This window comes from Marmota flaviventris, chromosome X (genome assembly GCF_047511675.1).
Source record: "Marmota flaviventris isolate mMarFla1 chromosome X, mMarFla1.hap1, whole genome shotgun sequence".
In the NCBI taxonomy this organism is placed as follows: Eukaryota; Metazoa; Chordata; class Mammalia; order Rodentia; family Sciuridae; genus Marmota; species Marmota flaviventris.
In genome coordinates, this window is record NC_092518.1 from 11,289,763 (window position 1) to 11,314,664 (window position 24,902).

The 24,902-nt window shown below is 38.8% G+C and overlaps 1 protein-coding gene across 4 annotated transcripts in view; it reads left to right on the forward strand.

The window, feature by feature from the left end:
* Txlng (taxilin gamma) overlaps nt 1-24,902 on the forward strand; it is a 52,666-nt gene that overhangs the window by 23,991 nt on the left and 3,773 nt on the right. For 3 of the 4 annotated variants that reach the window (XM_027927332.2, XM_071606819.1, XM_071606818.1), the window contains 7 exons: nt 2,882-2,973; nt 9,173-9,343; nt 12,450-12,644; nt 16,189-16,308; nt 18,394-18,468; nt 21,666-21,758; nt 24,315-24,410. In XM_027927332.2, the coding sequence (XP_027783133.1) occupies nt 2,882-2,973; nt 9,173-9,343; nt 12,450-12,644; nt 16,189-16,308; nt 18,394-18,468; nt 21,666-21,758; nt 24,315-24,410 (842 nt within the window). The remainder of the gene's footprint in view (nt 1-2,881; nt 2,974-9,172; nt 9,344-12,449; nt 12,645-16,188; nt 16,309-18,393; nt 18,469-21,665; nt 21,759-24,314; nt 24,411-24,902) is intronic. The other variant, XM_071606817.1, reaches the window with a different exon arrangement.

The following is a 24,902-nucleotide window of genomic DNA, read 5'->3' on the forward strand; positions in this document are numbered from 1 at the left end:
CCTTGACTGAAGTGGTATTTGACTTGACTTGTTACATCTTTAACGTAGTATGACCAAAAATATGTATTTATTTGATCAGTTTCTTTAAAGATAAGGAACAAAACTCAAGAGACAACATAATGTTATTTGTAGTTCAGAAAGCGGGTCGACTAGCTTTCAGGGTATATTTTCTCTCCTTTGCTATGTAGCTTGCAGTTTAGATCAAGAATGTGACAGGCTAAATCTCATGAAGGAAATTTGAAAACCTATTTTATTTTAGTCTTATTGGTTGTCCCTCAGTTATTGTTGTTTGAACCCAGGAGTACTTTACCTCTGACCTATATCCCTTGTCCTTTTTTATTTTTTTATTTTGAGACAGAGTCTCAAAGGGTCTTGCTAAGTTGCTAAGTCTTGCCTCGAACTTGGAATCCTTCTACCTCAGACTCCCGAGTTGCTGGGATTACAGGCTTGTGCCACTTTGTCTGGCAGGAATATGAAAATAATTTTAATTCCTTACAAACAAGACATAATTTCTTAAATTGATAGCCCTAATTACATGTGTAAAAGCATGTAAGAGTTCCAGATAAACAAAATGTGGTCGGTCTGCATTATGGAATATTACTCAGCCATAAAAATGAATGAAGCATTGATACATCACACTCCACGAATGAACTTAAAAACATTTTGTGAAGTGAAGTAAGTCAGACACACAAAAAAATCCACAATTGTGTAACTCCATTTTATATGTAATGTCCAGAATTGGCAAATCCATGGAGACAGGAAAATAGATTTGTGATTGCCAGAGCTGGGGAGGATAGAGGAATGAGGAGTGACTGCTAATAGGTATAAGTTTCTTTTTAGGGTAATGAAAGTGTTCTGGAATTAAGACAGTGGAGATGGTTATACAACCTTGTGAATATAGTAAATTGTACACCTAAAAAGTGAATTGTATCTGGGCACTGTGGCAAGAGCCTGTAGTCCCAGCTAATCTGGAGGCCGAGGCAGGAGGATCGCTTAAGCCTGGGAGTTCAAGGCTAGCCTGGAACTTTAGAGATCTCATCTCTAAAAATAAATAAATAAACAAACAAAATGAACTTTATGGTATGCAACTTATCTAAAAAAGATGGAATTTTCAATTCTTCATAATAGTATAAATGACATTATGATTATTTCTGATCATACTCAATAGTCATGTTTTATTGCCTCAATGGGCTCAGGGAATCCTCCCACCTCATCTTCCTGATTAGCTGGGATCATAAGCCCTTGCCAGCGCCCCTGGCCTGAAAAGTATTCTTTTTTTCCTTTTCCTTTCATTCGTTCTTTTTTTTTTTACATTTATTTTTTAGTTGTAAGTGGACACAATACCTTTATTTAATTTTTATGTGGTGCTGAGGATCAAACCCAGCGCCTCACGTACTCTACTTCTGAGCCACAACCCCAACCCCTCCTTTCCCTTTATTTATTTATTTATTTATTTATTTATTTATTTATTTATTTTTGTGATGCTGAGGATTAAACCTGGACTTCTGCATGGTGGTTCAGTGCTATACCACTGATGTATACCCCAGCCCAGAAGTATTTCTTTCGGCCTGCTTTTCCCCCATACTAGATGCCAAAGTTAGTTTGTTTGTTCTTTCTTTCTCAGTCCTGGGGATCGAACCCATGAGTGTGTATTGCTGATCTACATCCCCAGCCCATTTTTTGTTTGGAGACAGGGTCTCACTACATTGCTGAGGCTGGCCTTATTACAAACCTCCTTTCTCAGCCTCTGGAATTGCTGGGATTATAGGCGTGCCCCACTGTGCATGGCACCAAAGTCATTTTAAGATAGATATATATATATATATATATATATATATATATATATATATATATATAGATATATCTATATATATATATATATATATATATATATTTTTTTTTTTTTTTTAAACTTTGTTTATTTTTCTAATGTGGTGCCGGGGATTGAACCTGGTGCTTCATACATGCTAGGCAAGCGCTCTACCACTGAGCCACAACCCTGGCCCTAAGATATATATTTTAATGAAATATATTACATGTAAAAATAAACATTAAAAAAATGAAAATGGTACCTACCACTCAGCTTGAGAAATAAAATGTTATCACTTATCTTGAAGCACCATTTTTCTGTGTCCATGCTACCCTGAACATGCCTGATCTCTTCTGAGACACCATTTGTCCCCTCCTGTCTCAGCTAACTGCTTCTCCCTGCCAAAGTCCTTAAAATACTCTTGTTAAGCTTTTTGTCCCAAGGGAAGAGCTATCTTGTGCTTTTATTTGTACTGACCTTGGCTAACACAAGGAATATGCTTAGTACATCACTAGAAGATAAGTTATTTAATTGCTCACAAGAAAAAATATAGGTCACCAGTGATTGTGTACATTTTGGATAGGCAAGGCATAGTACCAACTGAAACTCCCTTTGAACTTGTTTCTGTAGTTGTACTTGGTTAGGAGGAAGCTTTTAAAAATATTCTGTGCCCTTTGTAATTTGCCCTTTATCTTAACTTGGACATCAATGGTAGGCAAGGGAATTTTCAACAAGTGTTCTTAGAAATAGCAGTGTTAATGAGTGAGTGAAGAAATTTGGGGTGTGGATGGTAGCCTGCTAATCCAGAATTTAAAAATAGCTTTTCTTTCTTTTTTTTTTTGTGTTGGTACCAGGGTTTAAACCCAGTGTATCATGCTTGCTGGGCAATTGCTTAACCACTGAGCCACACCCCTAGTCCCCAAAATAATTTTCTTAATTAAGCTTATTTCCAGTTGTAGATATGTTACTTTATTTTCAATATGAAAACATGGCAAGTGTTACTAGAATTAGCTGGTTAGATTCAATCATCTTCTTCTTCTGGGACTTATTTCTTATCTTGTTAATTATCAGGAAAAGAAGTTTTATTACTGATGCAAGCCCTAAACACCCTTTCAACCCCAGAGGAGAAGCTGGCAGCTCTCTGTAAGAAATATGCTGATCTTGTGAGTATTAAATCAAGGATGTGAGGGCCATATGAAATACAGCAAAATGTATGCCTTGATAATATCGATTTTTAAACTATAATTTTGCTTTAGCTTTAAATTATATTTTATTCTAAAATGGAAGGGGAGAATTGGATTTCTTGGGGCTTTTTGTTGATTGCTTAATTTCAATTTGCCAGGTAATAGATGGAGAATATTATAGTGCTGAGCTGTGGCATAGATTTTCTGGGGTTTGTTTGTTTGTTTGTGTTGAGATGGGGGGTCTCAAATTCCTGGGCTTAAGTGATTGTTTTGCCTCAGCTTCCCACAGAACTGGGACTACAGGCCTATCTATGTCACCATACCCAGCTGGCATAGATTTTTTAAAGCTCGGTTTTAGAGTTCTAAGACAGCCTTTTCATTGCTGTGTTGAAGTTGGGGGTATAGTGGTTCCTGTATTTAACTTTTCCTAAGGGAATTCTAGAGACAAAGGCTATAACCATTTGGATTGAAATTGTGGGTTAGATGAAATGATCTCTGAGATGAAATGGCCTCAGGAATATCTCAAGGAATTTATTTAGCATCTACTCTGTGTCACTTGTTCATTTTTCCATCTTCCAAAGAAATCAACCTCATCAAAGAGTTTGTTCTGCATTTATGTTGTTTTAATTAGCATTAATATCATTTTGGAATTGTGAAAGCAGTCTCAACATGGAAACCCTGCCATCCTATTTTAATTGAAGAAGTGGAAAGGCATAGAGTCCTTTGATAGAAGGGTTGTGGGAAACTTTTACAATGAATGTAAATGGTAAAATTGTTGCCTTTTGTGAAATATTTAGGTGAATTATCATTAAAAATTTTTATGTATTTTAATCTCTTGTTAGCAGCTATTCCATATTATAAATTATTACTTTTTGTCAATGACCAGCTCAAAGAAATTATTTTTTATTGGCACATTACAGTTGTACATAAGGGTGGGATTTGTTGTTATATATTCATACATGCATACCATATGATGATATGATTTGGCCAACATCATTCCCCAATATTTCCCCTTTCCTTCCTTCCTCCCTCGCCTGGTCCCTTTACTCTATTCTACTGGTCTCCCTTCAATTTTCATGAGATTCCCCCTTCCACCTTAAAGAAGTGAATTCTGTTTATTGATTACTCAAAGAATGACTTCCTTTCCCTTAGTTTACAGAGTGGTCCAGGCCTACTCTGCTTGGCTGACATTCCGTAGTCTGGCACCTTCTACTATTTGGAGCAGTAGGAAATCCTGTGCATCATTGAAAGTGACCCTGCAAAGTTGGCAGAAAACACAATGTAGTGGATTGCTGGCTTCAGGAAAGGAATGCTTCCATTTGCTGTGGAAGCTAGTCCCCATTATCACCATTCACATGAGAAGAATCATGCAAGAAGTGGTAGAAAAAGGCAAAGACAAAAAAGGCAAAAGAAAGAAATGGGTAGAAGGATAAAAATCAGAAAAAGCAGTATAGAAGTGTAGCTATTTGACCCATTGTCATGAGAGCAGCAGACAACCATGAGTGGATTCAGAGAAAAAAGAGCAGATAGTTATCTAGGGTATTTCTTTTCTTTTTAGTATGAGGGATTGAACCCCAGGGCACTTAAGCACTGAGCCACACCCCCAGCCATTTAAAAAAATATTTTAACTAGAGGCAAGTTCTCATTGAGTTGATAAGTTACTGAGGCTGGCTTTGAACTCATGATCCTCCTGCCTCAGCCTCCTGAGCCACTGGGATTACAGGTATGCACCACCATGCTTGGCTGGGATATTTCTTTGCAAGTGCACACAAATGTCTATAGCCTTACCACCTTTAATACACACAAATCATTGGGATTTTCATTAAAATATACACTCTGATTCACTAGGTCTGGGTCAGGCCTGAGAATCTGCACTGTAACAAGCTCCAGGGTGACGTGATGCTGCCAGACCTTGACTCATAACTTAAGTAGCAAGATCCTGGTCCTAGGGTGTTTTTGTGTGTGGCTTTTGTTGTCACCCCTTTTTTTTGGGAGGGGGGCAGGTACCAAGGATTGAACTCAGGGTCACTCAGACCCCTGAGCTCCATCCCCAGCCCTTTTTTGTATTTTATTTAGAGACATAGTCTCACTGAGTTGCTTAGTGCCTTGCTTTTACTGAGGCTGGCTTTGAACTTGTGATCTTCCTGCCTCAGCCTCCCAAGCCAGTAAGATTACAGGCATGCACCACCGGCTCGGCTGTTGTCATCATTTGTGCGCATGTGGTTATTGTTAAGCATTGGTATTAATTGCTGCATTCATTTTAGAATGTGGCACATTGAAGACTTGCCTAGTGAGTAATCTCTTTTTCTCATAGGTTTGTGCTGAACGTATGAAAGATGAATATGTGCCATTTTCAGAAAAACTCTAAAGCTTTATTTTTTAAAACACTTCATTTAAAAGGTAGAGTGTACACGTTACATAGTAGTGAGACCACTTAAGGGATTAGCCTTTTCTCAAGGATTATTCCAACAGTTTCCCATTTGCCATGACTATCCCTGTCCTTTGGTGATGGAGTCATCTTGTATCATCACTGCTCATTACACTGGTGCATAGAATTGTTCTGTGGAGCAGCTAAAATGGAGTTTTTGCTCTATAATTGGGATAGTCCACTGGGGGGGGACCTGGTGGCCAACCATGCTCACCAGATTTCATGGGCTCCAGAAATCTCATTATTTTGCTTTTAAGTGTGGATACCATTAACTTGATCCCTAAGTACTTTGTAATGCTATTCTTTTATATTCAACAGTTTATATAGATTAATATAGTGTAATAATAAATGAAATTGGGTAGGTATATCATTTTATTACTCTTTTAGTCAGAGTATTTTTGCTATTCTTGGCCCTTTACTCTCTGTAAAGTTTGAATTCATCTTAGTAGTTCCATTGGAGGATTTTTTTTTTCCTGATGGTGTATTGCTATGTGACTGGGGCTTGTTTTGAATTCCTGGGCTCAGGTGATCTTCCATTTGGGATTTTGGAGAGCATTTCATGGGATCAGCAGATGCATTTTGGGGGAATCTTGTCATCCCTAACTGGTTTTTGTTTGTTTTATTTTGTTTATTGGCAGTAGTAGGGGTTGAACCAACCCTTTTTAATTTCAAGACGGGGTCTCACTAAATTGCTGAGGGTGTCTTTGAACTTGTGATCTTCCTTCCTTAGCCCCCTGAGTAGCTGGGATCCTTATGATGTTAATGGAAATTTAAAAGGCATTATCCTTATGGGGAAATGAAAGTGGTTCCTTATGTACTATATTACAATTTCCAATTTTAAATGTTAAAAGTAAGGTTTTAAAAGTTTAGATATTATTTAGATTTATTAGTAGGCAAATATTTTCCCAGTCTTAGGTAAAGAAATGATTCCTCACTACATGGAAAGTACTGTCAGAGAAAAGATTGCACAAATTGGCTTTATTGAAATTAAGACTTCTCAAAAAAAAAAAAAAAAAGAAATTAAGACTTCTCATCAGAAGACACCTAACAAAGAAGTTCCAAAGTGAGGATAACATATCTCCAATAAATATAATACCAGCAGAAGACTTAGTATCAAGGATACCTACAAATGAATATTAAAGTCACAAATAACCCAGATGATATGAAAGAGGCATTTTATAAAAGTGGAAAAACAAAGATGCATAGATAACTTAAAGTCACATAAACATGAAGGAATGTTTTACCTTCTGTAGTGATCAGGGAGATGCAGATCAAGATCACAATGAGATGCCAGTTTATGTTTATTGTAGTGGCATAAATTAAAAATCTGATGGTACTATGATTTGGATAGGATGTAGAGATCTGCATGATATCTTACATATTGCTTGGGGGAATATAAATTTGCCAGCCATTCTGGAAAATAATTTGGTGATGTCATGTGAAACTGAACATTTAGAAATCATTGCCTAGCAACCCTGCTTCTCATTTTGCACCCAAAAGAAATTCCTGCATGTGTATATGAGGAAACACATCTGAGAGCGTTCATACTGCTGTGACCTGAACACAGTACTAATGCCCATTGATTAGAGGACGGATCGATGAAGTAATGAAGTGTGTGCTGGTGGGAGGGGGGTGGCTTTTTGTGTGTATATGTGTGTGGTGGTGCTGGGGATTGAACCTAGGGCCTTGTGCATTCTAGGAAGAGCTCTTCCATGAGCTAAAAGTGGAGATTATACAACCTGTGGGCCAAATCCAGCCCAAAGCCTGTTTTTACACTACCCACAAGTTAAGAATGGTTTTACATTTGGGGGGGGATATCGAAGGTTGAACCCAGGGGTGTTGAACCATCACTGAACTACATCCCCATCTGGTTTTATGTTTTGAGATAGGGTTTTGCTGAATTGCTTAGGGCCTTGCTAAATTGCTGAGGCTGGCTTTGAACTTGCAATCTTCCTGTCTTAGCCTCCCAGGCCACTGGGATTATAGGTGTGCACCACTATGCCTGGCTTGATTTTGCATTTTTAAAGTGTTTAATATATGGCCTGCCTTAAATATTTGCTTTGTGGCCCTTTGTAAAAAAATTTGCTAATTCCCTGTCTATAGCTACATGCCAACAATATGGACCTGTTTTAGAAGTAGTTGAGACATGTGCTAAGGCAGTCACCATTGGCCATGTGTGACTACTTAACTTTAATACAAATTAAGAATGATAAAATTCAGTTCCTCGGTTCTACCAGTCACCACAAAGTCAAAACAACTAAAACCAAAAAGATATTTTTTAATAGTATATATGATAAAATGAAGTAACATTAAAAAGGGAAGCAAAGGAGCTCGGCGCTGTGGCACACGCCTGTAAATCCCAGTGGCTTGGGAGGCTGAGACAGGAGAATCGTGAGTTCAAAGACGCCCTCAGCAATTTTGAGGTGCTAAGCAACTCAGTGAGACCCTGTCTCTAAATAACATACAAAAAAAGGACTGGGGATGTGGCTCAGTGGTCGAGTACCCCTAAGTTCAATCCCCAGTATCCCCCCCACAAAAAAAAGGAAGCAAAGGAATATGACATAGTATTTAGGATTGGGGTGTCATTTTCAGGGTGGGCTGGGGAGCTACATACCCAGGGGCCGTTGTAGGCACTGTGAGCTGAACCTGCACTGCCACTCACAGTCCATGGGAAGATGACTTTTCACCTTTATTATTCAAGAGCAGTGATTTTCCTACAGAAATTTCAGCAAAGTTGTTTTTAATATCCGTAAGCTTAATGCTGGTGAAGATGCTAGAGGTTTTGATAGACCACAAGATGGCACTCTTGCCATTGAAATTGTGACTCAGCATCATTTCCTTCTTCAGTAAAAGCTGTACAGAAAGGTCAGTGAGGCTGCCATCTTATCTGCTAGTGTTGATTTAATCTTGAAATAGATTCATTTGCCTCAAACCTAAAATTGCAGCAATTCTTCTCGCTCATAGAGTGCTACTTTTATCGAGTTCTAAATTCTGATGATCATTTCAGTACAATAGTCTGTGGGTATTCTTTTAGAAGAATAACTCAGTGTTGGTTCCTAAAACATCATTTTTTTAAAAAAAAAATAAAAGAATGAAGAGATAACTTGGTGTGGTGCTGCACATCTGTCTTTCCGGCTACTCAGGAGGTTAAGGCAGAAACATTGCAAGTTCCAAGCCAGCCTGGCCAACTTACCTGCCCTGAAATAAAAATTTTAAAAAAGACTTGCAATCCTCCTGCCTCAGCCTCTATAGAATTGCTGGTATTACAGGTATGTGCCACTGTGCCTGGTGGAATTTGGGGCAATTTAATATCTCTGACAGCTCAGGTAATTTTTTTATAAAGCTTAGATAATAAAGCTGAACAGGATAATAAAATGTCATTGTAAAAATTAAGTATATCTAATGCCCTCCTCCCCCCAAAAAAAGATTAAGATCATTTTTTCTGACCAATCTAAATTTGCTTACTTTCCCATTGCAATTGGAAAAGAAATGAGGCTGGGAATGTTGCGTGGCATGAAACAATTTAAATAAGATAACTATACTACAGTTTGTGACATTTTGGGGTGGGGGATTACTGGGGATCTAACCTAGGGCTTCACACATTGGGCAGGTGCTCTACAGCTGAGCTACATCCCCAGCCCCCCGTATGTGGCTTTTTGAAGAGTATATAGCCCTCACTGTGATTCTCCAAGCCATAATGGTAAGGTTTTTTGCTATACTTCCTAAACATCAAGTCTTTGTTAATTTTAGCTGGAGGAAAGCAGGAATGTTCAGAAGCAAATGAAGATTCTGCAGAAGAAGCAAGCCCAGATCGTGAAAGAGAAAGTTCACTTGCAGAGTGAACACAGCAAGGCTATCTTGGCAAGAAGCAAACTGGAGTCTCTTTGCAGGGAACTTCAGCGTCACAATAAGACCTTAAAGGTTAGTTGGTTCATTTTCCTGTCTTTCAGGAGGGACTTAACTCTGCTGGTTTTATAATCACATTGTACCTATTTGAAATAAGTCCAGGTTTCTGCTTGGAGATAGAAATACTACCTTCCTTCTGCTTTGCTTGGACTGATGCCATGTGTGAGGTCAGTCAAATACCCCTTTCTGCAGCAGCTCCCCAAGGCCCTAGGCATAGGAGCACACAAAAAATGGACTTTCCACTGGGGGCCTTGGCGCACGCCTGTAATCCCAGTGGCTTGGGAGGCTGAGGCAGGAGGATCCCAAGGTCAAAGCCAGCCTCAGCAACTTATCAAGGCCCTAAACAACTCAAGAGACCCTGTCTCTAAATAAAATACAAAAAAGGGCTGGGGATGTGGCTCAGTGGTTAAGTGCCCCTGGGTTCAATCCTCAGTACCAAAAAAAAAAAAAAAAAAAAAGAAAGAAAGAGGATCTTCTGATGTGGGAGTCATTGATTTCTTCTTTGCTTTCAAACCCCTGGATTTAGATCTTAATTAAGATAAGTGGTATCTTTTTCTCTACAACATATCATTTTGAAGCTGGGCACGGTGGTGTTTGCCTGTAATCTCAGTGACCTGGGAGGCTGAAGCAGGAGAATGGTGAGTTGGGGTCAGCCTCAGCAACTTAGCAAGACCTTGTCTCAAAATAAAGTTAAAATGGGGGCTGTGGCTCAGTGGTAGAGGGTCGCTGGGCTTAGTCTCCAGTACAAAAAGAACAAAAGCATTTTGGTAACTGTTTAGGCATGTAAAGGTCTTTGACACTTGTATCCTACCAAGAGTTGAAAGTAAGCTATTATTTATTTTATTTTTTGCAGTGTGAGGGATTGAACCCAGGGCCTTGGGCATGATAGACAAGTGCTCTACCTCTGAACCATAACCCCAGTTCTAAAGAAGTCTTTATTTTTAATTTTTTGTGTTCATTATAGTTTTACATAATAACAGGATTCATTGTGATGTTTTTATACATGTACAGTTTACAGTTTGGTCTATTTCATTCCTTCTTACCCCTCTCCTCTCCCCTCCTCCTTCCCCAGATCCCCTTCTTCTCATCTACTAGTCTCTTTGCTGTTTTGATGAGGTCCCTTTTCTTTTTTCTCGCTAGCTTTCACACACAAAGTTATAACTCTTGGCTTTCCGAGTCTGGCTAATCTCACTTAGCATAATATTCTCTGCTTTCATCCATTTTCCTGCAAATAACATCATTTCATTCTTTATAGCTGTGTATATGTACTACATTTTCTTTATTCAGTCTTCTGTTGATGGGCACCTAGTTTGATTCCATAATTTAGCTATTGTAAATTGTGCTGCTGTAAACACAGGATGCATGTAATGTTATAGTATGCTGACTTTAATTCAGATTTAGGGTAAATACTGAGGAGTGGTATAATTGGGTCATATGATGACACCATGCCTAGTATTTTGAGGAACATCCATACTGGTTATAGTCCATAGTGGTTATACTAATTTATAAATTATACTAATTTATAATCCACCAGCAGTGTATAAATGTTCTTTTCCCTTGCATCTTCACCAGCATTTATTTGTATTATTTTTGGGGAGAGGGTACCAGACATTGAACCCAGGGGCACTAAACTACTGAGCCACACCCTGAGCCCTTTTTATATTTTATATTTTTACATTGGAACAGGGTCTCACTAAGTTGCTTAGGGCCTTGCTAAGTTGCTGAAGCTGGCTGTGAACTTGCGATCCTCCTGCTTCAGCATCCCTAGCTGCTGGGATTACAGGTATAGACCACCGCACCTGGCGATTATTTGTATTCTTGTTGATTGTCATTCTACTGGTGTGAGATTAAACCTTAGTGTAGTTTTGTTTGCATTTCCCTCATTCCTAGAGAGATCAAACATTTTTCATTTATTTGTTGGCCATTTGAATTTCTTTTGAGAAATGTTGATTCGGTTCATTTGCCCATTTATTGATTGGGCTTTTTTTTATTTGCTTTAACTTTTGTGTAGGTGGAGTAGTGGGGATTGAATCCAGGGATACTTTACCATTGAGCTGTATACCCCCGCCCCCCGCCTTTTTGAGACAGGGTCTTGCTTAGTTGCTGATGGTGGGCTCAAACTTGTGATCCTCCTGCCTCCTAAGCTACCACGCTCAACTTGAGTTCTTTATATGTTCTGGATATTAATCCTTTTAGAAGAGTCCTGGCAAAGATGTTTTTTTCCATTCTCTAGGCTTTCTCTTCACATTTTTCTCTTTTTTTTTTTTTTTTTTTGCTGATGGTTGAGATTGAACCCAGGGCCCTGCACACTCTACCACTGAGCCCCATCTCCAGCCCAATAAGTAATCTTTTTTTGAGTTTTTTAATATTTGTTTTTTAGTTTTTGGTGGACACAACATCTTTATTTTATTTTTATGTGGTGCTGAGGATCGAACCCAGCACCCCGCGTATGCCAGGTGAGCACGCTACTGCTTAAGCCACATCCCCAGCCCAATAAGTAATCTTTAAAAAATATTCCATTTGTCCTTTTAACTCCTCCAGAAGTAGAATGTGTGACCTAGTGAGTAAACTACAAGAGGAGGTCTTATCTCCAGGTTGATGTAAGATGATGCCCTAAATACCCAGTGAGGCAGGAGAAGCTCTTCTCTTATATTTTGTCACAGTGGATTTTTGATGTTATATTGTACTTATAACAGGACAGATTTGAATCTCATGTTACCATTTACTTTGTGAAATTATCTTGCCCTGTTTTTTATGGGGGGGGTAGTGGGGATTTAGAACCCAGGGTGCTTAACCACTGAGCCATGTCCCCAGCCCTTTTTTACATTTTATTTAGAGACAGGGTCTCGATAAGTTGCTTTAGGGCTTTGCTAAGTTGCTGAGGCTGGTTTTGAACTTGTGATCTTCCTGCCTCAGCCTCTCAAGCTGCTGGGATTTCAGGCATGCTCCACTGTGCCCAGTGTATCTTGCTTTTAAATGAGAATCTTCTGGTCATAAGTAAGGGGGTGGACTTGTAGCTCAGTAGCAACATTTCAGAGAAGCAAAAATGAAGCCACATCAGCAGCTTTTTGTGAGTATTTTATCTATAAGTCTATTAACAGAAATTATTTTGAATACTAAGGAGGAAAATATGCAGCAGGCACGAGAGGAAGAAGAACGACGTAAAGAAGCAACGGCACATTTCCAGATTACTTTAAATGAAATCCAGGCCCAGCTGGAACAACATGACATACACAATGCCAAACTCCGCCAGGAGAACATCGAACTGGGAGAGAAGCTGAAGAAGCTCATTGAGCAGTACGCATTGAGGGAAGAGGTAAAAGGCACACTTGGTTTATTTAGACAGCTTGTCACAAATATCACCATTCACAACTACAGCAAAACTACTGTCACCGAATGTTTTACGACTTATAGTGGAAGTTATTTATTTACTAGTAAAAGATCAGGCATTATTCAGCCTGGAGGATTAATTGGGATTACTCAATACCCAGAAGCCCATGGATTTGGTGTTTTTTTTTTAAGGAAACATTAAATACTACTTATCTTCCACATAATACTGAAAGATGGCAATTTTCACATAAAGATGATTTTCCTTATCCAAATGAATAATGAATAAATATTTGACCCCCTAAATGGCCTGTATCCCAGATAGTTGTGATATTCTGTATACTATCTGTACGTGGTCCCATGTTTCAGAAATTTTTTAAAAAAAATATTTATTTATTTGTATGTGGTGCTGAGAATTGAACCTAGTGCCTCATGTATGCTAGGTGAGCGCTCTACCCCTGAGCCACAATCCCAGCCCCACGTTTCAGATTTTTTATTTTTTTAAGTCATGGTCTTGCTATGTTGGCTTGGCTGATCTTGAACTCCCAGGCTCAAGTGATCCTCCTGCCTTAGCCTCCCAACTAGGTGGGACTACAGGCCTGCACCACCATGTCCAGTTTCAGATTTTTAAAAAAAGTTCTAGGTTGTTTTTTTGAGATTGAACCCAAGTCCTTGCATATACTAGGGAAGTACTCTTCTACTAAGTTATCCCCCAAGCCCTTTATTTTACTTTTTTATTTTTGGTGCTAGGATCTACCCAGGGCTTTGTGCATGCTAAGCAGGTACTTTACCATTGATCTCTATCTCCAGCCTCATGATTTTTTTTTAATGAGGGTTTTTATATATATAAGTAGTTGGACACAATATACCTTTATTTATTTTTATGTGGTGCTGAGGATCAAACCTAGTGCCTCACACATGGTAGGTGAGAGCTCTACCCCCAGCCCCTAAATGAGGGTTTTTATACTGTTTGGGAGAAAAAGGGAACCTACTTCTAAGCCCTCACACATACATTCATTGAAGTAATGTTTACTGGAATGATCCAGGCTATAGAACTTGCTCATTGACTTCCACTTAAGACATTTGCAGTCATTTTATGTTAGTCTAGAAGTTCATGGTGGTAGCCAGATTAGTTCATGGTGCATTCTGTGCTTTTAAAATTAGTAAAATGATGTGCCTTTATATGTTATATCCTTTACACAAATAAATTCAAATAGCTGATTCAGATTGAAAAAAATAAAGATTGTGTTACCTCTGTTACTTTTTCCAGTCTTGATCTACATTTCATATTAATTTATAGTTTTACTTCAGCCTTTCAAAAACTGTTAGTTGTGGAATTGGACATGGTGCCACACACCTGTTATCCCAGCGACTCAGAAGGCAGAAGGATCACAAGTTCGAGGCCAGCCTTGGCTACTTTATCTAAAGTAAAACAAATAGGGCTAGGGATGTAGCTCAGCAGTAAAGTACCCTGAGTTCAAATACCAGTACCAAATGAAACAAAACAAAAAAATCTCACAAAAACTTGTTAGTTTTGTTAAAAGATTTTATTATTATTTTCATTGTTTTGCCATATTAGGGATTGAACCCAGGGCTTTGCACATGCTAAGCAAGCACTCTGACACTTGAGCTATGTCCCCATCTCATTTTTTAAAAACATATATATTTTTAACTGTTGATGGATATTTATTTATTTATTTATATGTGGTGCTGAGATTTGAACCCAGTGCCCGACAACACTCTACCACTGAGCTACAATCCCAGGCCCCCATTTTATTTTTGACAGGGCCTCACTTATTTGACCAGGCTAGTGTTTAACATGTGATCTTCCTGCCTCATCCTCCCTCATATCTGGGATTACAGGCAGGCACTACCACATCTGACAAAAAGATTTTCATTTTGATCATTCTCACCAAATTTTACTTTTTAAAAAAAATACTCTTATGGAAAATTTAAAACTTTAAAAGACAGAATATATTACCTGGCTTGAGCATATGGAACTACTCTCCTATGTTGTTCTGAAGCAAATCTAAGTTGTCTTACCATTATTTGTAGCTCATTTTGTGTGTGTGACTACTAGGGGTCAGCCCCAGGGAGGGTCTTGTGATGCCGAGCAGGCACTCTGCCACTCAGCTACATCCTCAACCTTAGGATTCTTTTTAAGCATAACCACAATATTGTTTTGTTTTGTTTTGGTACCAGGGATTGAACTCAGGGGCACCATTGAGCCACATTCCCAGCCCTATTTTGTATTTTATTTAGAGACAGAGTCTCACTGAGTTGCCGAGTACCTTGCCATTGCAGAGGCTGGCTTTGAACTCACGATCCTCCTGCCTCAGCCTCCTGAGCCACTGGGATTATAGGCATGTACCACCACGCCTGGCCACAATATTATTTTTCACAACTAAAAAATTATCAGTCATTTAATATGATGTATTTAGTCACTGTTCAGAGTTTTCTGCTTATTTTTTTTATTATTCCCCCAAAATTATTTGAATCAAGATCTAAATAATGTCCATCTATTTCACTGGCTCATATGTCTCAAGTTTCTAAAATATCTTTTTTATTTATGTATTGTGTTTATTGAAGATAATTTTTTTTTGGTCTGAGAGGTTAAATTTTCTCTTGCTGAATGCCATGATATATTTTAAATGAATTTTTTGTTGTTTAATATGACAGTCTTGTAGAAAATTTTAAAATCACATGTTTAAATTATATTTTATGTCTTATTTATTTTGAATATTATCAGATGCTTCCTTTGCTCGGGATATAATTAATAGTGGTTAAATCATTTGTAGGTGATGATAAATCATCTTCTGTGCTCTTCTCATTACTTAGGCTGCCTTACTACCAACTAGCATTTCCTCTCTCGCACAGAGTATTACAACTGAAAGAGTACTATTTTTGATGACTTTGTTGTAGATAGATGATATTAAGTGACAGTTCTGTTTGGAAATGCTAATGAGCTTGAACCAAATGTCTAATATGTTTTGGGCACCAACGTGTTATATGATTCACCATTGCAGTTACTGTCACAGCTATGCAAGATGATCATGGTTATCTTGAAGCTCAGATGTGGGTAAATTCAGAGGAACAGGAATTTGCCCAGGGCCACACATCACCCAGACTTTGACCTTGACCATACAGCTGCCTCCAGCTGAGAAATCTGGCAAAACTTAATGGATATAAAAAAGGAATTATGTGCATGATGTATAGATTTAGTAGTTTGATCTCCTTATCTGTCTTTGTCTTGATGCAGTCCAAGTTTTATTTTCAGGGTTGGGCAGAACAGGAAGTACAAAGGTGGTGATGGGGATGGCCCAGGTCCCACAGGGCTGGCTACGGGGCAGCGCTTCTGTAGGTGAGGGACCATTTGCAAGGTATGTTGAGCAGTGCTTCTTCAAGCACAGGGACTGAAAGTCCTCTATGGTCATATGAGGAAGACAGCAGGGTGTTGTAACTGGTGGTACAGGTCCTCATCATTGTGTTCATTTCTTCATGAAGTGATAGAAGGAATTTTACTTTTCCTGTAGCATATTGATAAAGTATTCAAACATAAGGAACTGCAACAACAGCTTGTGGACGCCAAACTTCAGCAAACAACACAGCTGATAAAAGAAGCTGATGAAAAGCATCAGAGAGAGAGAGAGTTTGTAAGTTCTGTTTCTTAAAAAAACTCATTGCCAAAATTGTAACCAAAGCCATTTAAAACATTTATACTTAACAATGCATTTAATGTTGTACTTGGGCCATGCTAGTTGTTTTTTTTTTCTTCTAGAAATTTTGTGTGTGTGTGTGTGGTTACTGTGGTTCTAACCCAGGGCTTCACACATGCTAGGCAAGAGCTGTACCACTGAGCCACATCTCCAGCCCTTTTTATTTTTTATTTTGAGCAAAGATCGCACTAAGTTGCTGAGGTTGGCCTCCAACTTGTGATTCTCTTGCCTCAACCTTCCAAGTAGGTGGGATTACAAGCACCTGCTTTCTTTTTCACTTTTTATACCAAAAACATACTAGAGAGATCAGACTAAGTTATTGGAAAGACCTGTACTTGTTTGATTTTTCTGTACTTAAAATATTTATTTCATTTCTTTTTTAAAATTTTTTTAAAAAAATTTTTTAGTTGTAGGTGGACACAATATCTTTATTTTTATGTGGTGCTGAGGATCGAACCCAGGGCCTCACACATGCCAGATGAGCACTCTACCACCTGAGCCACACCCCCAGCCCCTTTATTTCATTTCTTATCAGGTTTAAGAATTGTGGTAATGTTTAACACATGAAAATTTGTAATTTTATTGAAATCAAACAGGTCTTCTGTCTATAGTCACATTTTGTTTTTAAATAAGCAGTTTGAATCTAGAGAAACCATTTGTTTACTTACTCATCCAAAAATTTTAAATAAGATTTTAGTAGTATAGACCTGGCATTATTCTGAGTGTATGTTCACATTATTGTAGCCTGTCAATACTTATATTGAGTATGGTGGCATTTCATTGGGTATATTGATCATATGCAAATTCAATAAAATGTGCTTATCAAAAAAGTAATAAATGTGGACTGTGCATTCAGCATTCACTCAAGTAGCCCAGGCTCCAAAGGTAAGTGTGTTATGAAGACCTTTCTCTAGTGGCCCTCATGACATTAAGTACGGAATGCTGAGCACAAGTCTAGGGTTCACAGACACATTTTTAACATGGCTTGGTTTTTCCACGTTAATTGACAATAGTATAGCGAATTCTATGTTGAAGATGTTTATCGTTTCTAAAGTTGGAGTGTAAAATTTTACACATATTATAAGTATGTGCTGTCTGTTTGATTCAATAGGACTTTTCAAGGCTTCTTTGACATTTTACTTCACTGAATTTTACACTGAGCACTATATAATTGTCTTAAAATCTCAAGTATAGAAATTAAAGGCCCTGTTCTTTTCTCCCCTGTATATTAAAAATATGCTTAGAAACCAGGTCTCAGATTTCTTTTTTGTACTCTACACTCTTTTATCAGGTCTCATCTGTCCTCTTGGAATTAGGTGGGCTTTCTTAATCTTGAGAATAATGTTGAGAACTCCTAGTTGTGTTTTCTGCTAATATTAGATGTAATTATTTTCACCTAAAACAAAAGGGTTTTTTTATAGTATTTTTTTAGTTGTAGATGGACACAGTATCTTTATTTTTATTTATTTTTTATGTGGTGCTGAGGATCAAACCCAGTCTCTATCACATGCTAGGCAAGTGCTCCACCACTGAGCCCCAGCCCCTAAAACAAAGTTTAACCTGGAGTTTTGTAAATCTTTTCAGGCCTCCAGGGTACTTTTTCTTTCTTTCTTTCTTTTTTTTGGTACTGGGGATTGAACTAAGGGGCACTCGGCCACTGAGGCCCCAGCTCTATTTTGTGTTTTATTTAGAGATAGGGTCTCACTGAGTAGTTCAGCGCCTTGTTGTTGCTAAGACTGGCTTTGAACTTGTGATCCTCTTGCCTCAGCTTCCCAAGCTGCTGGGATTACAGGCATATGCCACCATGCCTGGCTTGAGGTACTTTTTCTACTCATACAGTAAAAGCTAACAAGTGGAATAAATGGAAGATATAGGTAAATGGCAACTGATTGAACAAAATGTTCCTTGTTGGTTTGTACTAATATGTGAGAACAAGGATGAGACCTGCCTGACCAGTATAGTCATTTGTAATTATATTTGTAGTTACTATTAGTGTTTTGCCAGAATGTTTCTGTTTTCTAGTTATTAAAAGAAGCAACAGAATCGAGGCACAAATATGAACAAATGAAACAGCAAGAAGTACAACTGAAACAGCAGGTAACTTGACAGCAGGGGATAGGATTTCTAAGAAAAATCTGTGGTTTGTTTCATACATACCTTGAATCTCCTCTAAGATCATTTGCTTGTTCCTAGCCAGAGCTACCAAAACTGAGGAAGAGGTCACATGTCCTTGAAACTTTCCTCCTCACTTAGGATTACCAGGATCATCTCTAGTACTAAGGACTTACCTGGTTTTAGTCCTGAAAACCCATGTCTCATTACCTCCTGACCTATACCCACTATCTCAGGTCAACTGGTATGGCTGGCCACCCTATCTTGTGTCCCCTTTCCAAGATTCCAGATACTTGTCTCCCTTTCTCAGTCTGTTCCCATGTGTGTCCTTCTAATTTCCCACTAAAGAAATATTGATAAATTTCCATATTTTACTTTTTTTGTATCAAGTTGAATTATAAAATGTCAATTTCATAGACTTTAATCTTTTTGTGCAGTGAGCATGTATGCTGTTTTACAAACCATTTCTAACCACGTAGTTCCCTCCCAGGTAGTCTTACAGTGGTGGTTTTAATCAGGGCCCTTCTTCCTTTTTCAGTCCAGACCCTGTAAATGTGTTCTATTATAAACTCTATGTGGTTTTCTTGTGGCATCAGAGTAGCAGATGCCATCTCCTTACCCCAAGAAGAGGAATAAGTAAGGCTTTCTGTGTCTTCATAGACAGTTGAAATTAGGTATATCTATAATTCACCCCTTTTCTGTTAACTGGATTATATTCTGTTGAAAAAAGTATTGTTTATTATATAGATTTCTTTGATGTAACACTCTAGTACTAAAATACACTGATCATTAAAACTGTGATAAGTCCATGACCATCTCTTTTAGGTGGTATTTTTCTTTGGGAACATTTTATAATGTTGGTGGCATTAACTTCCTCTAAATTTTTTGCGGGGAGTGCCATGGATTGAATGCAGGGGTGCTTAACCACTGAGTTATATCCCCAGACCTTTTTTTCATTTTTTTATTTTGAAGCATGGTCTCATCAAGCTGCTTAGGGCCCCACTAAAAGTTGATGAGGTTAGCCTCAAACTTGGTGATCCTCCTGTTCAGCTTCCTGAGTCACTAGGTTTATAGATATGGGCCACTGCACCTAGCAAGCTAACATTTTTTGGGGGAGGGGTACCAGGGATTGAGCCCAGAGGCACTCAACCAGTGAGCCATATCCCCAGCCCTATTTTGTATTTTATTTAGAGACAGGGTCTAAGTTGCTTAGCGTCTTGCCATGCTGAGGCTGGCTTGGAACTCACGATCCTCCTGTCTAAGCCTCCCAAGCTGCTGGGATTACAGGTGTGTGCCACTGTACCCGGCAAGCTAACATATTTTAAGAGTAAAAATTCAAGAGGTGTCAGATACAAGTCTTTAGAACATTTCGTTCTCAGTTACGATCATGCCAGAATGCTGCCAGGAGATTGGAACCCCTTATTTACCAACCCTATCCTTTTAGTTGTCTGTAAATTGAGCCAAGAAGTAACGTAGAGAAAAGGTATGGCCTCCGAAGATGTTCTTGAATTTAGGAGTCACAGATATTGAGTCACCTGAGGGCCCCTTCACTAAGGCCATAGGCCAGCTCTGATTCTTTTATAGTCACCAGTATAGCCTCTGTTGTCTGTGATCTGTGTTTCGAAGTCCTCTTTCCCAATTGTTATTTTCTTTTGCCATCCTTCTTTTTTATTTTTCTTTTTGCTACTTAAATATAACTGTCCTTCCCACGTCTGTCTTTCTGTTCTTACCATGTCATCTCACGACATTTGCTGAAGACACTCAGTCTTGTTGCTGTGCTTTGGCCCACTGTTTTGGAATCTAGCCATGTAAGTCCAGGTGTGACGGTAGTTGCCGTTTATTCACTGTTCACTGTGGGCCAGCATTGCACTCTAGGTTGGAACAGCCATTACCTGGATATTCCACTTTAAATCATGGGCCATACTGCTTTGAATCTCCTTCAAGGCCAGTACTGCTCCTTAGCAAGAGCACCACTGTTATTTGTGACTCCAGGTCTCAGTGTTTGCTTCTTTTACCTCTGCTCTGCATTCCATTCCTTCCTCTCCTCCTGGGCCCAGGGACTTGCCTTTTTACAGGCCTGCCTGGTTTGCTTGTCTTCCTCTTGGAGCTTTAGCCATACTAGAACCAACTTTTCAAAGTCTGCTGCTTCCTCCCACATCCAGCAGCTCCTGCTTCCAAGTGCTTCCCGTGTGGCCCACCCTACCTGGCAACTGTGGGTGTGCTGGGTTCCGTCATATTCTACTGCCTGCCCCCCACATCCTGTGAGTTGGTGCTCTTTAGTATTCCTAATACAGTGCTGCTTATGAGATTTCTTGGCCTCTGATGAACTTTTTGATTTCTCTGCTTTTCTTATGTGTATTTTGTGATCTTCATTAAAACACTATTCCTCTGGGTCTGTTTCCTCATCCTGAAAATGATGCATTGACATTAGACAGTCTTGAGTTCTCTTCTGGTCTATAGTAAGTCCTTCAGTGCACCCTTGAGGCCTCGCCCAGGCCTCTTCCACATGAGGTTTTCCTTCTCTTTCTGACCTTTGCTGTGTGCCTTTCCTTCCCGTAGCTCTGGATGCTTATTCTAGGGGGAGAAAAAGGTGACTGCATTTTATATTCTGCTTCCTTGCTTTTTCTCAGCTTGAATACAAATTCTTTGAAGGTAGGAGTTAAAGAAAAAAATTGGTGTTTCAATCTTGGGTTTCTTTTTCTCTTAACTGTACTCCAACCAAACCAATTCTTGGACTTTTGTTGCATTTTCCTGCATGCATTCAGGAAAGAGAGATCCTTGAGAGCAAGCTACAAACTATGCAGGTGGTATTCTAAGAGAAGACTCTTTTCTCAAAAACAGTTTTCAAATGTCAGAAGAGGAGGATTCATAAAGCATTACAGGTGTATGAAATTTATAGCTATATGACATTCTTTAGGTTTTATCATTGATGGGATGGAGGTAGTAAATGTTTCTGTATTTTAAACAAATTATAATAATGTCAACACAATTTCTTGAGTTTTAATGCATTTCTGAGAGTTGTTAGAGCTTTAGCTGTCTATATCTAGTACCCAAGGATTGGCTGTGCATTTATTCACATGTAACAAGTAACTTGACATTTAACCACATAGTTTTAGAAGTTTGAGGATTTGTATTTTTTACCTAGGACCATATTTACCTGATTTTATTTTATTTTTCTGTAGCTTTCTCTTTATATGGATAAGTTTGAAGAATTCCAGACTACTATGGCAAAAAGCAATGAACTGTTTACAACCTTCAGACAGGAAATGGAAAAGGTATTTGTATATTTTTAGTAGACTGTTACATCAAATGGAATTTATATGAGCTCTTTGAAGCATGAGTACTACTACTTGGGTGGGTTTGTGTTATTATGGTACTCTCTTTTGGCGGGGGGGCGGGGGTACTGGGGATTGAACTCGGGGACACTCAACCATTGAGCCACATCCCCAGCCCTATTTTGTATTTTATTTAAAGACAGGGTCTCACTGAGTTGCTTTGGGCCTCCCCAAATTGTTGAGGCTGGCTTTGAACTCCCAATCTTCCTGTCTCAGCCTCCCAAGCTGCTGGCATTACAGGTGTGTGCCACCATGCCCGGCGGTACTCTTTTCATTTTATTTTATCTTTCCTGATATTCCAGTGGCATATTTGGTCATTTTGCACTCAGTGGTACTCCAAGAAGCTAATGATCTCTCCACTCTTGGAATTCTTGGTTACAATGAATTTCTCTATTAATACAATTTGTCATTAGAAATAAGGGGGGATCTTTGTTTTTATCACTTGAGAGGATTGCTCCCAGGTCCTTGCGGAAAGTTCTGTCCTTAGAAATTAGACATCTGTGCCCAGAAAAGAAATTATGTATTTTGGTTTGTTGAGAATTCACACACACACACACACACACACACACACACACACGTCTTTCTATTTTAAGCTTCTTTTTTTGTCTTAACTTTAATTCTTTCTCTGATCAAACAAATTCTTTGGCTTCTATTGCATTGTCTGCCTGCATTAAGGAAAGAGAGACCCTTGATATCAAACTAAGGATTAGTATATTTAAATAACTATGTCTATATATATCCCTACATCCTCATTTTGGCAAGTTTCCCTTAAATTGGGAGGGTTTTTTGTTATTTTTCTTTTTTAAGGTATGGTTTGCCATGTAGCCCAGGCTAGCTTTGAATTCCTGAACTGAAAACAGTCCTGCTGCCTCCACCTTCTGGGTAGCTGGTGCTACCAGTGCACACTATCATACTTGGCTAAATTTGGGGGGTTTTAATTTTTTAAATTTTTATGATGCTGTGGATTGAACCCAGGGCCTCGCAAATGCTATGCAAGTGCTCTACCACTGAGTTACATCTCCAACCCCTACATTGGGGGATTTTTAAAAATATTTAGAAGTACAGTGATACACGGCACTTTGTAAGCATTCAACAGATGCTAGTCATGAGGATTATTGGATCTTACATCGGGGTTGAATGGGTGTGCTCTGGCTTAATGTTCCTGTTGCATCATGTAATGTGTAACTGTGGACAAGTTGACCCTTTGCCTTTCTATTCCTTCACTTTAAAAAAAATGGTTAAAAAAATAATACTGTCCTTCATAAAATAGAATATCTTAGACAGTGTTTGGCATTAACATGTTAAGCTTAGTAACCCTGAGCTTAACGGTGCTCACATTACCATCTTGAGATATTTTTAGACCTAGCAATCTGGAGAATTCCATGAGCACATGAGTTCTGCCTGCCAGTCCTTTCAGTTGATGCTCTAATTGAGGGAGACCTGTCAGGCAAAGTGAAAGTATTTTTTGGGCTGTAACACGTGTTCACTCTTGAGGTGGAACAGAGTTCAAGATAGAGACTCCCCAAATTTGCTATCCTTCTGGAGAATACTCTGGCAGTGTTAGTGGCTATAGGGAATCCTGTGAGTCAGTGCTTAACCCAGATCTTCCATGAGCTCTTTCCATGGCCTTTGTCCCAGTTTGCCTTGTGTTACTGTTTTGTGGGTCATGACCTAAGGCATAGCACACTGGCTCTGTCTTATCCTTGTTTCCCTTAACAACACCTGGCTTAGTGCCCTTACTTGGATTGGAGCTGGTGTGCAGTCAGTAGTAGGTAAAGGAATATTGAGAATGTGGCTGATTAACAGGAAAAGATTTTCATTCTCTATTTCTGAATATCAAGTTCTTGTAGCAGAGGTTTAAGAATATTCCTCTAATTTTTGGACCCAATTTATCTTTAGCAAAATCTGAGGTAAAACAGTCTTGTAAGATGTGAGGATGAATTACTTTGGTTTTTGCTGGAATCTTAACTAAATTGTGCTGGGTGTAGTTCTAAAGTGATGTGATGTTGTATATTATAGCAGAGCACCAATACTTAAACCTCTTGTGGGGCTGAAAAATCTATGTCCTTCCAAGAATCTGAGAAATTGTTTTAAAGGCAGGAAACCCACAAACATGGACTCCCCCACCACACACAAATATCTTAGGGAAAAAGAAGTCATGTCTCTTGCTCTCCTGAAGTGGATTGGAAGTTGTACTGAACTGAGAGTTCAAAGCATGGTGCTCAACAACTTCCTCAGTTTGCTGTTGCCTCTGAAATTTAGGAGATTACGTTTGTTTTTCTCATATGAAACCCCCACTTTGTTTCCATCCTAGGAGCTTCTGAGGTCAGCTCTGCTACTGACAGCTATTTCTATAAAGGCACACACAGCTGTCTGCTGGGCAAGGCAGATGCAGTGATGGGGGAGGGAGCAGTATTAAAACATTTCTTGTGTGACAAGGAGTAGATATAAGAAATGGAATTTAGAATTTAAATTTGCAATTGTGTTGATTCACAGATGACAAAGAAAATTAAAAAACTGGAAAAAGAAACAATAATATGGCGTACCAAATGGGAAAACAATAATAAAGCACTTCTGCAAATGGCTGAAGAGGTGAGGTGGTTTCCTATGACTAAGGTGTTGTTTTGTTTTGTTTTGTTTTTGGTACTGGGGATGATTGAATCCATTGGTGCTTAACCACTGAGCCACATCCCCAGCCCTTTTTTATATTTTATTTAGAAGAGAGGGTCTCTCTGAGTTTCTTAGGGCCTCATTAAGTTGCTGAGGCTGGCTTTGAACTGGCAATCCTTCTGCCTCAGCCTCCCAAGCCCATGGGATTACAGGTGTGCACCACAACATCTGGTGACTAACGTATATTCTTAGATAACTGAACTTAATGATAAGGGACGTATATTGGAACACTTGCTGAGTAGACTCTGTCTTTCCTGACAGCGGTGGACAAACATGGGGCCCTGAGTGAGAGATTGAGCTTCTTACCAGCATTTAATTCACCAAGGCTTGTGTTAGAGATAGCTGCAAGGCATCTAGATTTTTGCTTTCTTCTATAGCAGTGATTTCTTAAACTTGAGCCTGTACAAACCCCTG